Source organism: Peromyscus maniculatus, chromosome 4 (genome assembly GCF_049852395.1).
Source record: "Peromyscus maniculatus bairdii isolate BWxNUB_F1_BW_parent chromosome 4, HU_Pman_BW_mat_3.1, whole genome shotgun sequence".
In the NCBI taxonomy this organism is placed as follows: Eukaryota; Metazoa; Chordata; class Mammalia; order Rodentia; family Cricetidae; genus Peromyscus; species Peromyscus maniculatus.
In genome coordinates, this window is record NC_134855.1 from 98,535,656 (window position 1) to 98,554,922 (window position 19,267).

The window sequence follows — 19,267 nt, forward strand, 5'->3', positions numbered from 1 at the left end:
GATAAAACAAAAATAAATCTAAAAAGAGATGGAGAGAGTACATGAAGTTGGGAGGGAAGTGCAGGGCTGGGGGAGGAAGAAGAGGAGAGGGAACTGGGGATTGACTGGATCTGAACACATCATGGTGTTGTCATGGCAATAGAAGAGGGCCCAAGACAGCATATGGAAATTAAACAACAGTATTTCATAAAAAATAGGGGGGAAATGTAAATTTTAGTCAACCATCTCTGTCAAGGGTGTCAAAACATTTCAGTGGTGAAAATGGTATTTTCTCATAATTGGTGCCAGAAAAACTGGACTAGATACCCACTTGAAAAACAATGAATTTGAACTTTTCACTCACATAAAATAAAAATTTACTGAAATGGATTAGTACAAAATATGTTGCTTAAAGGTGTGCAAAAATTTTTGTGATCTTCAATGGTTTTGACATCACTGCCAACAAGTTTTTAAAAACAGATAAATAGGACCTCACCAGAATTAAAAACATTTTATTTTACTTGGTCTTATGATGTTGGTCTGGCTAACCCGGGACTCACTATGTTGCCAAGGTTGGTCTTCAATGCCTGATCTTCCTGCTCACATCTCCTGAGTGCTCAGATTACTAGCATGCACTTGGCTGTAATTTTTTCAACAATGCCTTATACTTATCATATTACAAGGTTTTTTAAATTAGTTTTTGTGTTTGTATGTGTACGTGTGTAGGTAAGAAGGTCAAAGGACAATTTGCAGGAGCTGAGTCTCTCCTTTACCACATGGTTCCAGGGATGGAGTACAATCATCAGGCTTGGCAGCAGGTACCTTTACACACTGAGCCAGCATCTCACTGGTCCATATTACAGATTTGTGGGCTTTCTGTTTGTTAGGTCTCAAATCAGGGGCAAACTGCTGATGTACCTACTTAACATATTAAAGGACCTGGCTACTAGGTTCTCCCTGCATCCCCCAGTCCCTACCTGTTACATGATATGGCTGACATACCCCACTCCCAGCTGCCTGCCCTTCCCTAAATAATCCAGCCATTGCAGTTACGTGTTCTTTTTCTCATCTACCCTTTAACCTCCTGGCCTCTTGGTCTTGCTGGCTGTCCCCTCTCCCCTCCCTACTCTCCTCACACGGCCCGGCTCTGTCTGGTCATGCTTCCTCTAGACTCACAGATGACCCTGCCTCTGATTATGTCTCCCTTTAATCTACAATAAACTTTCTCCTCCAACATATCTAGAAGCAGTCCTTTCCTCTTTTTCTTTCTTTCTTTTCTATTCTTCTCTTCCTCTCTTCCTCTCCCTCTCTCTCTTTCATTCACTGTTAAAATCAGATACCAACCCTAAAAGCTTCTTAACATTTTAGCTTTTCATGACTGTTACGATTCTGCCGCCACTCCAGCTGCATGACCGCACATGTGCAGTTCGGCAGCTAGGCAAGGGGTCTTATGTCATCAGTGCATGCAATCAGTGCATGCGTGGCAAAGCTCCATAAGGCCATGTACGCATGTTCACCGGAATCCTTAAAAAAAGCCAGACACTGGGGCTGGAGAGATGGCTCAGAGGTTAAGAGCAGTGACTGCTCTTCCAGACGTCCTGAGTTCAATTCCCAGCAACCACATGGTGATTCACAACCACCTGTAATGATATCTGGTGCCCTCTTCTAGCCTGCAGGGATACATGCAGGCAGAATACTATACACATAATAAATAAATCTTTAAAAAAAAAAAAAAAAAAAAAAAGCCAGACACAGACTCCTCCTTCCTCTCTGTTCTTCTCCTGCCCCCATTACCTCTATCTTTCTCTGTTCTCTGCATGTGCTTCTTCCCCAGACCTGTTTCTTTTGCTCCCCCCTCTCCTAATAAAACTCGGATACTGGGTTTTGTTGTGGCTTCTGCCTCATGACCTTTCCGCACGGTAACCAGCACAGCTTAACATTTTTAAAAAACAACAATCGTCAAACAAAAATAAAATAAGTACCCTTAATTCAGATAGCTACAATGCAGACTTTAGATAAGACAGCAGCTTCCAGTTATGCAGTTTTCAACTGTGATATGAAAAACAATGCCCAAACTATATCACTGAAAGCAAGTAGTAGTAATAAAATCCTCCTCACTGCTCCAAGTCTTCATATTTTTGTTGTTGTCTTAATTTTAAAAGATGTATTTATTCTTCATTTTATGAGTGTGAGTGTTTTGCCTGCATGTCTGCCTGTGCATCACATGCATGCCTGGGACCGATGGAGGCCACAAGAGTGCTTGGATTTCCTGGGACTGGAGTCATAGACAGTTATGAGCCACCACGTGGGTGACAGGAACAAACCCAGGTCCTCTGGAAAAGCAGCCAGTGCTCTTAGCCACTGAGCTCTCTCCCCAGGATCTGCATTTTTATCTTTAAGACAGAATCATAAATACAGGTTGGCCTTGAATTAATGATCCTCATGCTTCCATCTCTCAATAGATAAAGAGAACTGACTCATGCAAACTGTGCTAAGATCTCCACATACACGCTGTGGAGATGCATATATACCCTTCCCACATATCCACAAAAATAAATAAATAACTCTAATTGTTTTTATTTTGTTTGTTTTTCGAGACAGTGTTTCTCTGTGTACCTGGCTGTCCTAGAACATTCTTTGTAGACCAGGCTGGTCTTGAACTCAGAGATCACTTGCCTCTGTGCTGGAATTAAAGGCATGTGCCACCACCCCCAGTTCCTAATATCTTAAAAGCAAGAAAAGAAGCTGTTGTAGATGGCTCACTGGGTAAGAGTGCTTGTTCTGCAAGCAGTAAGGACCCAAGGTCAAATTCTAGCACTTAATAAAAAATCCCGACACTGGGGCTTGCTGGTGAGCCAGCCTAGCCAAAGCAGTGACCTCCAGGTTCAGTGAGAAAGTGTATCTCAAGTAAATGAAGAGTGACAGGGGAAGGAAGACATCCAGTGTCCTCCGTCCCTGACATGGGCTGACACAGGCAGGTGTACTCATACAAATCTGTACACACATACCACAAACATACACAATGAAGAAAAAAAGTTCTGAAACCCAACATTGGGAAAGCTCTGAGATAAAGGAATAAATCCCAGGTCAACTAAAAGTCAGCTTTCAATTCTGTGAAACTGTCCTGCAGGACTGCCACAGAAATAGCAAAAACAGCCATAGTTCTCTTGTCTATCTAGCATCTACTAAACCAAACAAACAAAAGACCCTTCTCGGCCACAGGAGAAAAACTAAGTCATGGGCTCCTATCTTCAAAGAATTTTGTTAATTTAGGCCATTCTAATGGTGTGCAGCAGCATTCCACTTTGTTTCCTCTTATGTTTAGTTACACTAAACATCTTTTTCTGAGCCAGTTCTCTACTGGATATCGTCAAATTTACCTACTAACATCTATTACCTTTATTCATTAAAATCTTTTTCTTACTGTTGCATTTTTCAGAACATTTTTTATATTCAATCAGTCCTTTACAAATACATGATTTTCAAACATTTGTTCCCTGTCCATAGCCTGTTTTTTCTTTCCCTTTGTTTGAGACAGTGTCAGGGTCTCACTGTGCAGCCCAGGATGGCCTCCTCAAACACATCACATAGCCCAAGCTTGCCTTCAGTTTTGTTCCTCTTGCCTCAGCATCCAAAGTGCAAGGATTACAGGTGTGTGCCAACATGCCACACCCTGGCTTCAGCCTTAATGGCATCTTGCAAGCAAACCTTTTCATTTAACAAAGTATGATTCACCATTTTTTCCCTCCGTTTATTAGTCATGATTTTGTTGTCATCCAATGAACTTCTCTCGTCAAAATCAGATCATAAAGTATTTCTCCTGTTTTCTACAAATACTGTATAGCTTTTAAAAAAAAATAACCTGTTCAGATGATTCATCTTATTCTTATATAATGGGGGGGGGGTTAGGTTGAAGTTTATTATTTTGTATTTGATTGGCTACAGTGCTGGACTGATCTCAGGCTTTGCAATTCCTGGACAAGCTCTCTGGCCTTCAGTTCCACCACGACTCCTGTATGGGTCTACTTCTAAAATCCCTGTTCTCTTCCACTTATCTGTAATGTCTATCCTTTCGCCGATAAAATCTTGGTTATGCTTTGCATTGTTTCAAAACATTTTCCTCCTTTTTATGCTTACATATCTTAATTGACAAATACCTTGTATAAATACAATGCTTCCAAATACATATACATTGTGAACTATTTCAACCAAGCTAATATGCTATATATTATCACACAGATTCAGTTTTATTGTTGTGATAGCACTTAAAAATCTTATCTGTGGGGCTGGAGAGATGGCTCAGCAGTTAAAAGCACTGGCTGTTCTTCCAGAGGTCCTGAGTTCAATTCCCAGCAACCATATGGTGGCTCACAACCATCTGTAGTGAGATCTGGTGCCCTCTTCTGGCATGCAGGCAGAACACTGTATACATAATAAATAAATAAATCTTAAAAAAAAAATCTTATCTGTAGTTTAATTTAATTTATTAAATTGTTTTGCAATTCTAGGTCTTTGCCTTTCTACTAAAAATGCTTCTGGGAAGCCCAATGCGGCGGATGTACATCTGTAATTACAGCACTTGGGAGACAGGCAAGTGTATCATGAATTTGAGGCCATCATAGGCTACAAAATGAGTTCAAGGGCAGTCTGAGCTCCAAATCAAGACCTGGAAAGGGAAAAGGGAGGAAGGGAGATTATTTATTCTGAGTCCTTGCTCTGTTTTGTTTGAGAGACAGGATCTTGTGTGGCCCAGGCTGGCTTTAGACAAGTCTGAACCCCTGGCCTTCCTGTGTCTGCCGCTCCCATCCTGGGATCACAGGCACACACCACCATTCCGGCCGCCTCTGACTCATTAACACTATTTTATACTTCAGACCTCAGAGCAGATAATTTTATATATACTTTTTGGAATTGTGTTTTAATTCAGTTTTCAATTGATCATTGCTAAAAAAAAACAAAACAAAACCATAATGTTTGCTCTCTGTGGTCTGAGTGAGGCATTATGCTAAATTATGTACTCAATTTTTTTTTTTTTTAATGCAGGCGGTGGTGGCGCATGCCTTTAATTGCAGCACTCAGGAGGCAGAGGCAAGCAGATCTCTGTGAGTTCAGGGCTACAAAGAGAAACCCTGTCTCAAAAAAAAAAAAAAAAGTGTGTGGATTCTTTGAGATTTATATACAACAGAAATGATTTTTTTCTTTGATTTTGTTTATGTTTTTTATTTTCTTCTTCAAACAGTATCTCCTTGGCCTCAAACTCGTGATCCTCTTCCCTCTGCTTCCAAAATGCTGGATATTGAAGGCACACACCATTCTGCCCAGTTTCTTCTTTTTCAGGGCCATTATTTCTTCAACAAAAAAAAAAAAAATTTTTTTTGAGACAGGTTTCACTGTGTAGCTTTGGTTGGCCTGAAACTTGCTATGTAAATCAGGCTGGTTTTGAACTCCCAGAGAATTGCCTGCCTTTGCTTCCTGAGTGCTGGGTTTAAAGGTGTACATTACCATGCCCAATTGTATTTTTCATGTTTTTGTTACTCCAAACTCATTATCTTCTTATCCCAAGTATCTGGTGATACAAATGCTTGATCTTCTGGTACTCTGATATAGGTCAAACAGGCTGTTCTTTTTTTCTTTTTTTTTAAGGTTTTGAGACAGGGTTTCTTTGTGTAGCCCTGGCTGTCCTAGAACTCTGGAGACCAGGCTGGCCTTGAACTCAAGAGATCTACCTGCCTCTGTCTCCCAAGTGCTGGTTTAAAGGTGTGTGCCAGTACCACCTGGCAAGGCTGTTCATTTTTTAAACCTCTTTTTCTTCTATTAATTTCTACCAATACCTTTTCAAATTTGCTGACTCTCACTTGTCATATCCGATCTGCTACTGGTCCCATCCACTGAGACTCTCATTTGATAGTGTATTTCTCACTGTTACACATCTTACTCTGTTCTTCTTTAGGTCTTCTGTATCTTTGTCAAGACTTTCTACCGAGGCCATTGAGCACTCCAGGCAAGCACTCTACTGAGATACAGCCCAGCCCTACTTATATATGCTTCTCAAATTTCTATTGTGTTTTTGATACATTCAGTCCAACTTGTTGATTTTATGAGTCTGATTCACAGTGAAAAAAATCAAATGGCAATATAAAAAGCCATCCTACTGGCCAGCACAATCAATGTGTCGGACACTGCTTCCAAAGTTCCCAGCATCCCAGCTCCCTTCTTTTTTCATTTCCACTTACTTATTCCTTCTTTACAGAAATGAAAACTAAGTTCTCCAAAATTCTGAAAGTCAGTTTGTCTAGCGCTGAATGAGCGCTCTGACATTCACTATTAAAAGCCCTTGCAGCACAGATGTTCTCTTCATTCTGGTCATGGTGAGGGAGAATGTAAGACTAAGACTCTAACCCACTCTAGAGTCACAAAATATCCAGATGAACATGCATGATGCTGCTCAACATGAACCTGGAAGTCCTCATTAAGAGAGGGGCTGGAAGGGGCAATGCTAATTTCAGGATGACTTGTTAAAGATTGGTCCTGCATAAGTCATTTTCTTTTTCCTTTGTCTAATTTGGCCAAGATTGCAAAGATTCTGTTTTTATTTTAAAAATCCAGATGCCAGGGGCCCAGACCCCATGAAGCCTCACTGTCATTCTTGGGTCACGCTGTCCACTCCCCTGTGTGTGTAACCACAGAGCCAGGCAATGCATAGCAGTACCATTTACTAATATGTTTTTTTGTTTTGTTTTTGTTTTTGTTTTTTGTTTTTTTGGTTTTTCGAGACAGGGTTTCTCTGTGTAGTTTTGCGCCGTTCCTGGATCTCACGCTGTAGACCAGGTTGGCCTCAAACTCACAGAGATCTGCCTACCTCTGCCTCCCTAGTACTGGGATTAAAGGCATGCGCCACCACCACCGCCCAGCTCTAATATGTTAATATTGACATTCTATAATACAAAACATTAAAAAAATTAAAGAGAAGACAAACAGTAAGGGTATAAATGATGATTTGTAATTACCACTGCAGTCTTGTTAGCTTTGTGTGCGTGCGTGCGTGTGTGTATGTGCGTGTGTTTTCCTCAGAATTAATCTCAGGGTATTACATGTGGTAGGCAAGCACTTTGATCACTAAGCTACATCTACAACTTCTTCTTCTTTTTTTTTGTTTGTTTGTTTGGAGCTGAGGATCGAACCTAGGGCCTTTAGCTTGCTAGGCAAGCGCTCTACCACTGAGCTAAATCCCCAACCCCTACATCTACAACTTCTTATGCTTGCATGATTCTTTTTAATTTCTTAAGCACAAAAAGGTATAAAGGAAAAAAATAAATGATAATTATTTCCCTGAACCTATCTATTTCAAATGCCTGGAGAGCTTAATAGCATACTTTCTTTATGCACAAGAGCACATATAAATATGTGTAAATGAACATATATATAATATTCCGTTAGAGGAAATGGATCTGTTCTTTAAAATAATCTAGGCTTTTTAAATATCTTATATATTTTTCTAAAGACACAAGAAAAAGAAAAAAGGAGAGGACAAAACAAAAGAAGGGAGGAATAAAAAAATTACAAGCTCATAATTCAAGCTACTTGGAAGGCCGACACAGGAGAATCACAATTTCAAAGCCAGCTTGGTCAGCTTAGCAAGACTCTGTTTCCAAGTAAAAAGTACAAGAAAGACTTGGGACAAGGCATACCATACAGTTCAATAGTAGATTATTCACCCAACATGTGGGAGGTCAAGGATTCAGTCCCTAGTATTACAAAAAAGCAAAACCAAACCAAGCCACTAAAGTGGGTACGGTGGCACATGCCTGAGAGTTCAGCATTAGGGATGTCAGTTCCAAGTCAACCTCAGCTACATAGTGAGTTGGAAACCAGCCTGGGCATCAGGAAACCCTATTACAAAAAGACAAAAGGAAAGAAAAGAAAAAAGGGAAGGGGCCTATGAGATGGCTCAGTGCACGGGAGCACTTTGCGGCTCAAGCCCAAACACAGGGAAGGGTAGAAGGTAGAAAAGGAGAACTGACTCCACAGAAGCTGTCTTCTTTTTTTTTTTTTTTTTTTTTTTTGGTTTTTCGAGACAGGGTTTCTCTGTGTAGCTTTGCGCCTTTCCTGGAACTCACTTGGTAGCCCAGGCTGGCCTCGAACTCACAGAGATCCGCCTGGCTCTGCCTCCCGAGTGCTGGGACTAAAGGCGTGCGCCACCACCGCCTGGCAGAAGCTGTCTTCTTGACATCACTCTATCCTCATGAGTGTGCAGGCACACAATTATAATAAAATAACGTTTACAAGACTAGACCGAACAAACAAAGATCTCAGAGATCTGCTAATACCCTTTGACAGAAAGAAAAACATCAACAAGAACATGTGAAAATAACTTTAAGAGGAAAACAATATACATCAAAAGAGCAGATTATAGATTTATAAAAGAATAAAGGCTACAATGAGGTATGAGGTCCCTTTGGAACTTTCCTAGGCAGTCTTCTGTACTTACTAGAGCAATGGTCTAATCTACCTATGTCATATTTTTATATTCTTTTATTTATTTTTAAATTTTTATTTATTTGTTTGTGTATGGGCATTATGCCTACATGTATGTATATGTATCACACCACGCAGTGCCCAATGGGTTAAAAAAGTCTTGCATTTCCTGGAACTGAGTTCCAGATGCTTGAGCCAACATGTAGATGCTGGGTCCTCTGGAAGAGCAGCCAGTGCTCCTACTCCACTGAGCCATCTCTCCAGCTCTAGTTTTTCTAGTCTTAAGACTGGGGAAAGGAAGGAGTCATACTCCGCAGCAGGAGCAGAGTAATAATGCAATTGTTCTGTAAGATCAGCGTTCCTTCTCAACTAGCTCAGTTTACACTCTGTAGCACATAGACAAAAGTCAAAGTTAAAACTGTCATATCCACAATATCAAAGTTAAAGAAAAAATCCCCCAAACCAAAACACAGTCATGGTTTTCTTTATGGGCTGCAAGGAAAAATGTAGTTTTTCCCTGTACTTACATGGGTAAGATTAATTTCCAGTTGTTACACCAAAGAATACAATTAGCTAGCAAACAACTGCATTTACTCTGTTATTTCTTGATAGTAATAGGGTTGTTTGACAGGTGTGGAAGCACACTCCTGTAATCCCAGCACTCAGAACACAGAGGCAGGAGACTCACTCCAGCTCCAAAGACACCTTGGTTTACACAGCAAGCTGCAAGCCTGTCAGGGCAGCTGCAAGACCTACCAAAAGAAAGAATGGGCATAGGAAAGAGGAGAAGAGGGAGAGAAACAGAGGCCCCGAGATTAAACACAAAAGGTCTTTGCCTGCTCTTAGACAATGTAAAAGAGAAACTTTTCAGTCATTCTCAGGGTCTCATCAAAGGACTAGACAAACAGAACACTCTCAGTTGTTCTTAGCTCATGCAGATCACTGACAACAGTTAATACAGGGCAGAAAGGCCAAACAACTTCCTAGTCCTTCACTGAGTTAAGGCACTGATTTTTTTTAATGATTTACTTTTGTTTTATGTTCATTGGTGTTTTGCCCGCATATATGTCTGTGTGAAAGTGTTGGCTCCCCTAGAACTGGAGTTATAGACAGGTGAGAGCTGCCATGTGGGTGCTGGGAATTGAATCCGTGTCCTCTAGAAGAAGAGCCAGCACTCTTAACCGCTGAGCCATCTCTCCAGCCCCTAACGTAGTGACTTTTAAATAAACAAAATTCATTACTTTGAAATTTTTATGAAAACACACATATAAATCAGAAAAATCTACCTACAGAATATGTGTTCTTTTACATTTTTACATGTGTATGGTATACATGTGTATATGTACATTTTTCCATGTATGCTCACATGTGTGTGTGCTCTCCCATTTTACTCATTGAGACAGGACCTCTCAGTCAAAGCCAGCCTACTCTGGCCAACACACCCACCTGGAGTTTACGTGAGTTCTAAGGATCCAGACTCGAGTCCTCATGCCTTCCCAGCAAGCTTTAATCACTCAGCCATCTCCCCAGAGTAGTTCTGAAGAATTATTGTTACATTTATATTATACAATTTCATAACAAACAGAAACAAATGAACAATGTATAAACTTTTAAAGATCCGAGGATGACTCCCTTTGACAAAAAAGATATAGTAAGTAATTTTACAACACTTTAAACTCCTCCAAATATTGGGCCCTTTTATATGCAAAAATAAAAAAGCTCAAATTCCCAAATAAAAATTATTGCCAGGTGGTGGTAGCACACGCCTATAATCCCAGCACTCAGGAGGCAGAGGCAGGTAGATCTCTGTGAGGTCAAGGCCAGCCTAGTCTACAAGGAGAGTTCCTGGTCTACATAATGAGACCATTTCTCAAACAAACAAAACAAAAGGACCCACACATTGAAAAGTGCCAGCTGTATCCATCAAGAGACAAGGTCTGTAAAAAACCTTAGATTCCTACAGAGAAGCAGGCAGGAAAGGCTGAGGATCCTAGCGTGCTCACTGATGACAGAATCAAGCTGCCTAAGAGAGCAGCAGAACTGTGAGGGAAGAGCTGCTCCTCATACACACCTGACCTGAGGATCAGAAGAGCAAAGGGGCGGGGGGGATGGCGGGGCAGCGCACGGGGGTGGGGATGGGGGTACTACTAGGAAAGGGCCTCCCCACTACACACTAGAACGCCAACAGAACCCAGGCTGCACAGACCAACAGCTCCTACTTGTCCCTCCAGCACACAACACAATGTGGAACCTGCAGAGACAGAGATCGGAGAACTTCACCTTCCAACTCAGTCTAGCCACACCAGGAATCCACTTCCTAAGTACTTTTATTTCTTATGTTCTATTACTTAATTTCCACCCCTGCATGTATGTCTCATGATGGCTTTGCCTTTTGTTTGTATCTTGCTCTGTTAGGTTTTCAGACTCTTGTGTGTTTCCTCACCAGTTTACTCTAAGGCGTTCTTGACTGTACTCTATCTGCTCTCCAGCCACATCTCATATACACCCCCCTCTATTTTTGGTTTTTGGAGACAGGGTTTCTCTGTATAGTCCTGGTTATCTAGAACTCACTCTGTAGACCAGGCTGGCCTCAAACTCACAGAGATCTGCCTGTCTCTGCCTCCTGAGAGCTGGGATTAAAGGCGTGCGCCACCACTGCCTGGCCACCCTCCTCACTTACTCTTACATCTTCTTTTTTTTCATGCTTTGTGTCTCTTAGTATAACATTCCATAACCCTAACAGTCTCTAAAATCCATGGATCCTAGCGGTATTGCCCTTCCTACATACTTTATATACCCCAATATTTTTTCTCTTCCAAGTCCATTTAATACTTAATCCTTATCCTCACCCACCCTATTTCACTCCCACTAAAATCTGAGTATAATCTATACTATCCTTGACTGTTTATCAAACAGTTATTGAAGTCAAAGGGGCCACTGTTAGTAATTGGCAAGTGTCACATCTACATTTCATAAGTATCAGCCATGGTGCCTCTCACACTTAGTTACTCAGAGAATGAGATCTTGGACTGAGGAACTATTTTCCTGAACATTCAACTCTATCACATCCAAATCCTATGTGAACATTGCAAATACTCCAACTGAAATAATACAGCTGATTTAAACATTAAACCAAGCAAATGCAGAACCAAACCAGGAGCCACATTATTATACATTGTTAAGTCTGCAGGCTTTACAAGAATAAGTTTCTGTTTCCTAAGCCTAATGTATCCTGTAAACCATGGTTTTTAATCTATGCTGAACTTGTGACCCCATGATGTATACTCACCCCTTTGCCTTGCTAAACTTCTGCACCTGTGATATACGACTGCCCTTTTGCCTTACAAAAATGTATCTTCCCTGGTACCTTGAGGACTCCCCTTCCACATGATGGATTCTTGCACTTATCTACCCCACAGGCAGCCTTGAGCCCTGAGGCCCCTACTCGTCTGTCCATGTGCTAACAGCCAGTTATCTTGAAAGCTGTTTTCTATCAACCCTAGCCCTGTCCCATAGAAGGGACCTCAAAAGCCAGTGAGGAGCTGCTCTCGGAAACACTGCCTTAGTGGGAGGCAGTCGTCTGTCTGGCCACTCTGGCCAGTCCCTTGTACACTTACTTCTAAATACAGCTTGCTTTCATCAGACAGTCATGGAAATGGTTTTTTGGTTTTGTTTTTTTTTGGTTTTTCGAGACAGGGTTTCTCTGTGTAGCTTTGCGCCTTTCCTGGGACTCACTTGGTAGCCCAGGCTGGCCTCGAACTCACAGAGATCCACCTGGCTCTGCCTCCTGAGTGCTGGGATTAAAGGCGTGCGCCACCACCACCCGGCTCATGGAAATGGTTTTTTTCTCAGGTCCAACACAAAGAAATAATTTTAGATGTGTAAAGCCCAGTGCAGCAACATGAGGAACAAGAAAAACCAAGACAACATAACTCCTCCAAAAACCCTACAGTGATGGCATTTAATGAAAGTGACTTCTAAAATGTAGTCCCAGACAGATAGCTCTAAAGAGTAAATATATTCAAAGACGAAAATGAGCTCCCAGTTGAGAACACACATTGCTGAATGAAGTAAGGAAGGCAATGTAAGAGGAAATTAACAAAGGAAATGCTGACAAAAAAAAAAATCCGATCTAGGGAAATAAACACGTCAAACAAGCCGCTCTGTAGATGAAGGGGAGGACAGAGCATGGGTCTGAAGACGAGGCAGAGGAACTGGACCATCCAACAGGAACAAGGATAAAATAATCCCCAGGTTCCAGCAGGACATGTGGGAGAAGGGTGAGAAGATCAAATCTATGGCTAAAAATCACAGAAGAATAATCAAGCCACATAGGCATAGGAAACATGTTTTTAGATTTAGTTCTATGAGTGTGTTGCCTGCATGTATGTATGTGCACATGTGGTCAGCACCTATGGAGGTCAGAAGGCCGGATCCCCTGAAACTGGAGTATGAATAGTTATGAGCTGCCATATGGGTGCTGGGAACCAAACTGGGGTCCTGTATAAAAGCAACAAGTGTTTTTCTGTTTGTTTGTTGTTTTTTTTTGTTGTTGTTGTTGTTTTGTTTTGTTTTTTTCTAGACAAGGTTTCTCTGTGTAGCTCTGCACCTTTCCTGGAACTCGCTCTGTAGATCCACCTGCCTCTGCCTCCCGAGTGTTGGGATTTTAAGGCATGAGCCACCATGGCCTGGCAACAAGTGTTTTTAACAGCTGAGCCATTTCAAAGTTCTTTTTTTTCAATCCAAGTGGGCTGGAGAGACAGTCCAGTGGCTGGAATGCTTGCCAGGTTTGCAGAGCAGCAGCACTGGGTCCCGGCAGCCATGTTGGTGGTTCACAACCACCTGAAATTCCAGCTCTAACACCATCTGGCCTCTGTCAGCACCTCCCACACAAACACATACATAAATGACATCAATCTTTACAAAACAGAAACATTTCCAGAGTTAGGAAAGGATCCGCCAATCCATATCTGAATATGGGAAGCGTTTTTGGGTATCAGACAAAACCAAAACCTTCTGTGTCATATTAAATTATAACAAAGAAAATATACTGAATGCAGCAAGAGAGAAACCAAGCCAATATAAAGGCAGGTGACTAAGAACTGTTTAACTGCAGATTGTTCCACTTTTTAAAAGTCAGGAGAACTACCTGGACAGATATGTTTCTAGTTATTTTTTCATCCTTTTAAAAATTGCATTTATTGTCAGGCAGTGGTGGCATATGCCTTTAATCCCAGCACTCAGGAGGCAGAGGCAGGCGGATCTCTGTGAATTCAAGGCCAGCCTGGTCTACAGAGTGAGATCCAGGACAAGCACCAAAACTACACAGAGAAACCCTGTCTTGAAAAACAAAACAAAAAAAAATGCATTTATTTATTTGATGTGTGTGCGCACCAGGACATGTGTGTGGCGGTCAGGAGACAACTTGCAGAAGTCAGTTCTCTTCTTTCATTATGTGGGACTCTGGTATTGAACTCAGGTCATCAAGCTAGTAAATGTCTTTATCCACTGATCCATCTCATTGGCCCTATTTCAAGTTCTGAAAGACAACTACTGCCAATCCAGACTTTAACACCCAATAAAGATATTTGTTGTAACTGAAGGAGAAATAAAGTTTCCATGATAAAAGTAGACTAAAGGAATTTATAACCCTAAGCCAGATCTACAGAAAATACTTGAAGAATTCTTCAAACTGAAAAGGAAAAACAAATCCATCTATGAAATAAAACACTAGGATAGTAGTTACATAAGAAAAGATCACTGCAGAAATCAACAAAATGAGAGCCATCAATACACACCTTCCAACAGTAACTCTGAGTATTAATGGTCTCCATCCCCAATCAAGACACGGACAAGACAACTGGATCAAATGCAGGAGCCATGTATTTACTGCCTCCAAGAAACACACCTCACATAACAGAGAGACACTACCTTTGGGTAAAGAGTGGAAAAAGAAATTTCAATCAAATGGACTTGGAAACAAGCAGGTGTTATTCTTCTAATAGCTAACATAATGGACTTCAAACCTAACTTAGTGAGGCAAGATGAAGAGGCTGATTAGGGGGCAGCCCGTTAAGAAGACATACACTCCTGATGCAAATGCCCTGAATACAGTGGATCCAATTTCATAAAACAATATTGGATGCAAAGCCACAGATTAACCCGAGCCCAATAGCAGTGGGTGACCTGAATACCCACTCTTACCAACTGCTATGTTTTCCCCACAGACTAAGAGAAATCCATGAATTAAATGACATTGGAGATCAAGTGACCTCTATAAAACACTCTATCCACATGGGACAGAATACATGTTCTTCTCAGCAGCCCATGGAACTTTCTCTAAAACAGGGCACAAAGCAAGTCTCAGCAAATACAAAAAACAAACAAACAAACAAACAAACAAAAAAAAAAAACCTAAAATAATTCTTTGTGTCATACGCAAGGGAGTAAGACTACATGTAAACAAGAAAACCCCTGAAACACAAACTCATGGAGATTAAACAACATACTATTGAATGATGAATGGGCCTTTGAAGACATCAAAAAGGAATTAAAAATTCCCAAAATCAAATAAAAATGAAAACACAACATACCAAAACTGTGGGATACAATGAATCCTATATACAATGATTCCTAAAAGTAATCCTATAAGGATTAGATTATGAAATCAGAGAACTCAAATAAATAATGATATACCTAAGGGGCCTGGAAATCAAAGAACACATCAAATCTCAAATAAGACAAAAAAAATCACTATAAGCAGGGAAGAAATTAATGAAATTGAAACAAACAAAATACAAAGACTCAATGAAACAAAGAGTTTGTTCACTGAAAAAATAAACAAGATTGTCCAAGTCTTAGCCAAACTAACCAAATAAAGGTGTAAATAATACACTTGGAGATGAAAAATGAGCTACTGCAACAGATACTAATGAAATTCAGAAAATCACTAGCTCTTCCCTTGGAAGCATAATGTCAATAAATTGGAAAGTCTAAAAGGAATGAATTTCTGGATACATATGATATGCCAAATTAAGTCAAAATGAGACAATTTAAACAGATATAACAAACAGTGAGACTGAAATGATAATCTCCCAACTGAAAAAAAAGACAAGGTCTAGATGTTTTTACTGGTAAACTTTAGCAGACCTTCAAAGAACACCAACGCTTTTCACCAGGCAGTGGTGGGACACAACTTTAACCCCAGCACTCTGCAGACAGAGGCAGGATCTCCATGAGTTCAAGGCTAGCCTAGTCTACAGAGCGAGTTCCAGGACAGCCAGCGCTACACAGAGAAACTCTGCCTCAAAAACAAAAACAAACAAGCAAACAAACACCACAACTTAATGAGGCTTACAATAGTTGAGAGCTGCTCTTACATCACACTAGACTAGAATTCAGTCCCCAGAGCCACATAAGGTGGCTTACAACTACCTCTAACTCCAGTTCTAGGGATCCAATACCTATTCTGTCCACTGTAAGTACTAACACACACATGCAAATATTCTCTCTCTTCTCTCTCTCTCTCCTCTCTCTCTCTCTCTCTCTCTCTCTCTCTTCCTCTCCTCTCCTCTCCTCTCTCTCAAACACACACACACACACACCAAAAAAAATTATATATATATATATATTTTTTTTTTAAATGTTAAGGAATTTAAATGGAGGAACCTCTCCTGTTTTGAGGGGATAAAGATGCTCCCCCAAACCATGATTATTAAATAAAAGTCCCAGTGCCAGGGATGAGCTACCTCCTGACAAGTTGCTGGTCAAAAAGGCTCCTAAAACCCCCAAAGCAGTACAAGTTATTGCCACTACTGGTAGCTGCCCAGTAGAACTAGATGGCAAGCCCTTATTGTTGAAGACGTCATTAGCTTTGGACACAAGATATAGGGCATCAAGCCTGCACTGGGCTGGAAAGCTTCCCCCCTGCTAGCTAGCCTTCACAGTCCCAGAAGGAGTTAGGCAGGCTGCTAGGAGAGTTGCCATCGACAGTCTTACCCAGCTATGGCCCCCGTGTGCAGTAACACCGACTGGCCAGGCAGGCTGAGACCAGTGATGGAACAGTGGCAAGTGTGTTATAAGGATTCCTTTTTATAATTATTTTCTTAAGAACTGTGTTATGTAACAAAACTTTAGATTGGATTGAATGCCTACGCCACAGGAAGGAATTCACATCTGGTACTATAAACTAGGTCCCAGCCTGTGGCTATGGAGGTCATAAGTCTTAGTTGGGAAGCTACTCTTGTTGTTTTGCTAAATGATGTGCTAGTCAAGTTACCCTCTGAGCAACTGCGTTTGCTCCTACAGATTAGGGCTGCTGTCAGCTCTAGCCAGAGAAACTTCTTTGTTTTGCCATGGTCAGCCAGGTATAGCAGCATTCATCTGTAATCCCATCACTTAGGAGACAGGAAACAGGAGGATCAGAAGTTCTAGGCTATCCTTGGCTACAATAGGTAAGGTCAGCCTGGCATACAGGAGACTAATCTCCTAAGAGGCTAGCCTCTACTTGTCTAATACACTGGAGTCACTCCCTGCCACCAGCAAAGTAAGAACAGCACAGCACCACAAAAAAGTCTCCAAAGGTCAGGATGCTGAGCATTCTCAACAAAGAAGTTGTGAGGCCGAACTGTGCAGGAGGCTTATGTTAGGGAGCCAAAAGAAGAGGGTCAGGACAACCTCACTGAAATACAGACCAGAAGATTAAAAACCTATCCATCTGTGGAAAGTAAGGTGTTCTGAGGAATAGGGTTCATATAGGTATAAGCAGACAAGAAAAACATTTAGACAGTAACTTTTAAATGATAAACTGAACTGGGCGGTGATGGAGCACGCCTTTAATCCCAGCACTCGGGAGGCAGAGCCAGGCGGATCTCTGTGAGTTCGAGGCTAGCCTGGTCTACAGAGCGAGATCCAGGACAGGTGCAAAGCTACACAGAGAAACCCTGTCCAAAAAAAAAAAAAAAAAAAGATAAACTGAAAAGAGCACAAATGTCCATCAGTTTCTCATAAAACGAACTCCAGCAACAGTTTTCCCCATAAAAGGTATTAAACTTATCTTTAAGCCCTATCTTTAAGTTAGGATCACATGGAATCCTAAGTAAATCAAGGCCACAGTAGCCAGAAGTCCTGAAAGAGCTGTAGCAGTATCCCCCGTCTTACAGGACACCGGCCTGGGGCCAAGGAGATGGAGACTGGTGATGTGGCACTGACCAGGCCGAGCTCTGCTGATCACCTACGCCCCACGGGCTCAGCCAGTATTAGAGGAGATCACCCAGACTGTGCAGCCCTGGAGGAGGCAATCCCAGCAGCACTTATCTGTGGCTTCCACACTGAGTTGAGAAAAACCAGGGGAGAAAAAGGGGTGGGGGGGGCGCGACGAAAGAGCCATTCTTTTCTCTGTTTTTCCTTTTCTGATTCTTTGTTGTTTAGCAGGGGCAATGGGGGCTGAGTGGTCTACTATCTTCCTGATGTGCTGTGCCATGGGAAAAATCAACTTTGAAAATTTATAATTTTATTTAGCATTACATTACAATCCAATTAAACAACTGGTAGAGGAATTTGGACAACCGGAAATCTTAGAACGAAGAACAATGGTCATCAACCTTATGTATCTTTAATATCAGAAATACCAGTGTACCACATTAAACAGGGATGACGAGACACTATCAACACATTCAGGGTTTTGCATGACTATCAGACTGGCATCAGAAAAAAATGATTTGTCACTGTAGTAAAAGTATACGTACTTGAGTAGTAGTAAGATGAACTTCAAAAATGATGAGCTAAGCTCTGAAACTAAAGTTAGTGGGAACACACAAGCCTTACTTATCATTTTTAACCCATCCTGCAGTATGAGTTGAAGATAGCTTCCATGATGTGATTCAAGAATGTTTAACATACAAAGGCAAGTGAAGAAATGTCTCAAAGGTTTTTATGATTGGCTCAAAGGAATATTCAAATGTTACCATAGTGGATTTAGGACAACACTTTCTAAAGCAGTAGTAGGTGATTCTAATTATCTCTCATCCTTACCGTGAAAAGGAATTCCCAATTTCTCTAGCAATCACATATTTCTATTATATAATAGAGCTTTCAACACAAACATACTCAGCATGTTCATACCTAGCTGACACCAGAGCGGTCCGCTAGCATAGAGACCTTAGCCAGGGAAGATTAAAGCAATTACAAACTACCAGACAAAACTTCACCACCGTCACTGGAGCGGCTTACCTTGCAGTTTCTTCAACACGGCGACCTCCATCTTCAGGACCTGCTTTGGCTGCTGAGCCGACTCCACCTTCAGTGCCACGTTTTCCCTGGTGAGCATGTCCAAGGCATCGTAAATTTCTCCAAAGCCCCCACCCCCAATCTTTCTTAACTGCACAGAAAACAAAACAAGAACACACTCAAAATTATTCCAAGATTCTAACTGGAAGCCAATTCACCTTTTACACTTAGAAAACATATAATTTTACTATTCCTACTTTATGGTAAATGATTTCAATATTGTTAAATCATTTATACAGCAAGAAGAAAACAAATGCGGGAGATGATATCAACACCATTTTCTACAGATTTGTCTACAGAAAGGAATGAAATTATTTCAGTTATAAACAATTATTAAAGGTCTATAGCAAGCATCAAAATTGTCATTAAAAACACAGTATCTGAAAGAAATGATTCCTACAAATACCCTTCAATAGCCAGTTTTAATCTAATTTCATTTGCAGACTCTTTAATCAATGAAATCTTTTTGCCATTTAAAATCTTCTATAGAACCAAGCTTGTCTATGGGTAAAGAGGGAGGCTGATG

General features: G+C 41.0%; 1 protein-coding gene across 11 annotated transcripts in view; it reads right to left on the reverse strand.

The window, feature by feature from the left end:
• Ttbk2 (tau tubulin kinase 2) overlaps positions 1-19,267 on the reverse strand; it is a 132,888-nt gene that overhangs the window by 77,412 nt on the left and 36,209 nt on the right. For 9 of the 11 annotated variants that reach the window (XM_042276029.2, XM_076570461.1, XM_076570457.1 and 6 more), the window contains one exon: positions 18,685-18,832. The exons of 1 other annotated variant lie outside the window; for it this stretch is intronic. In XM_042276029.2, the coding sequence (XP_042131963.1) occupies positions 18,685-18,832 (148 nt within the window). Of the gene's footprint in view, positions 1-18,684; positions 18,833-19,267 lie in introns of those variants that run through there. One more of the 11 variants, XM_076570464.1, reaches the window with a different exon arrangement.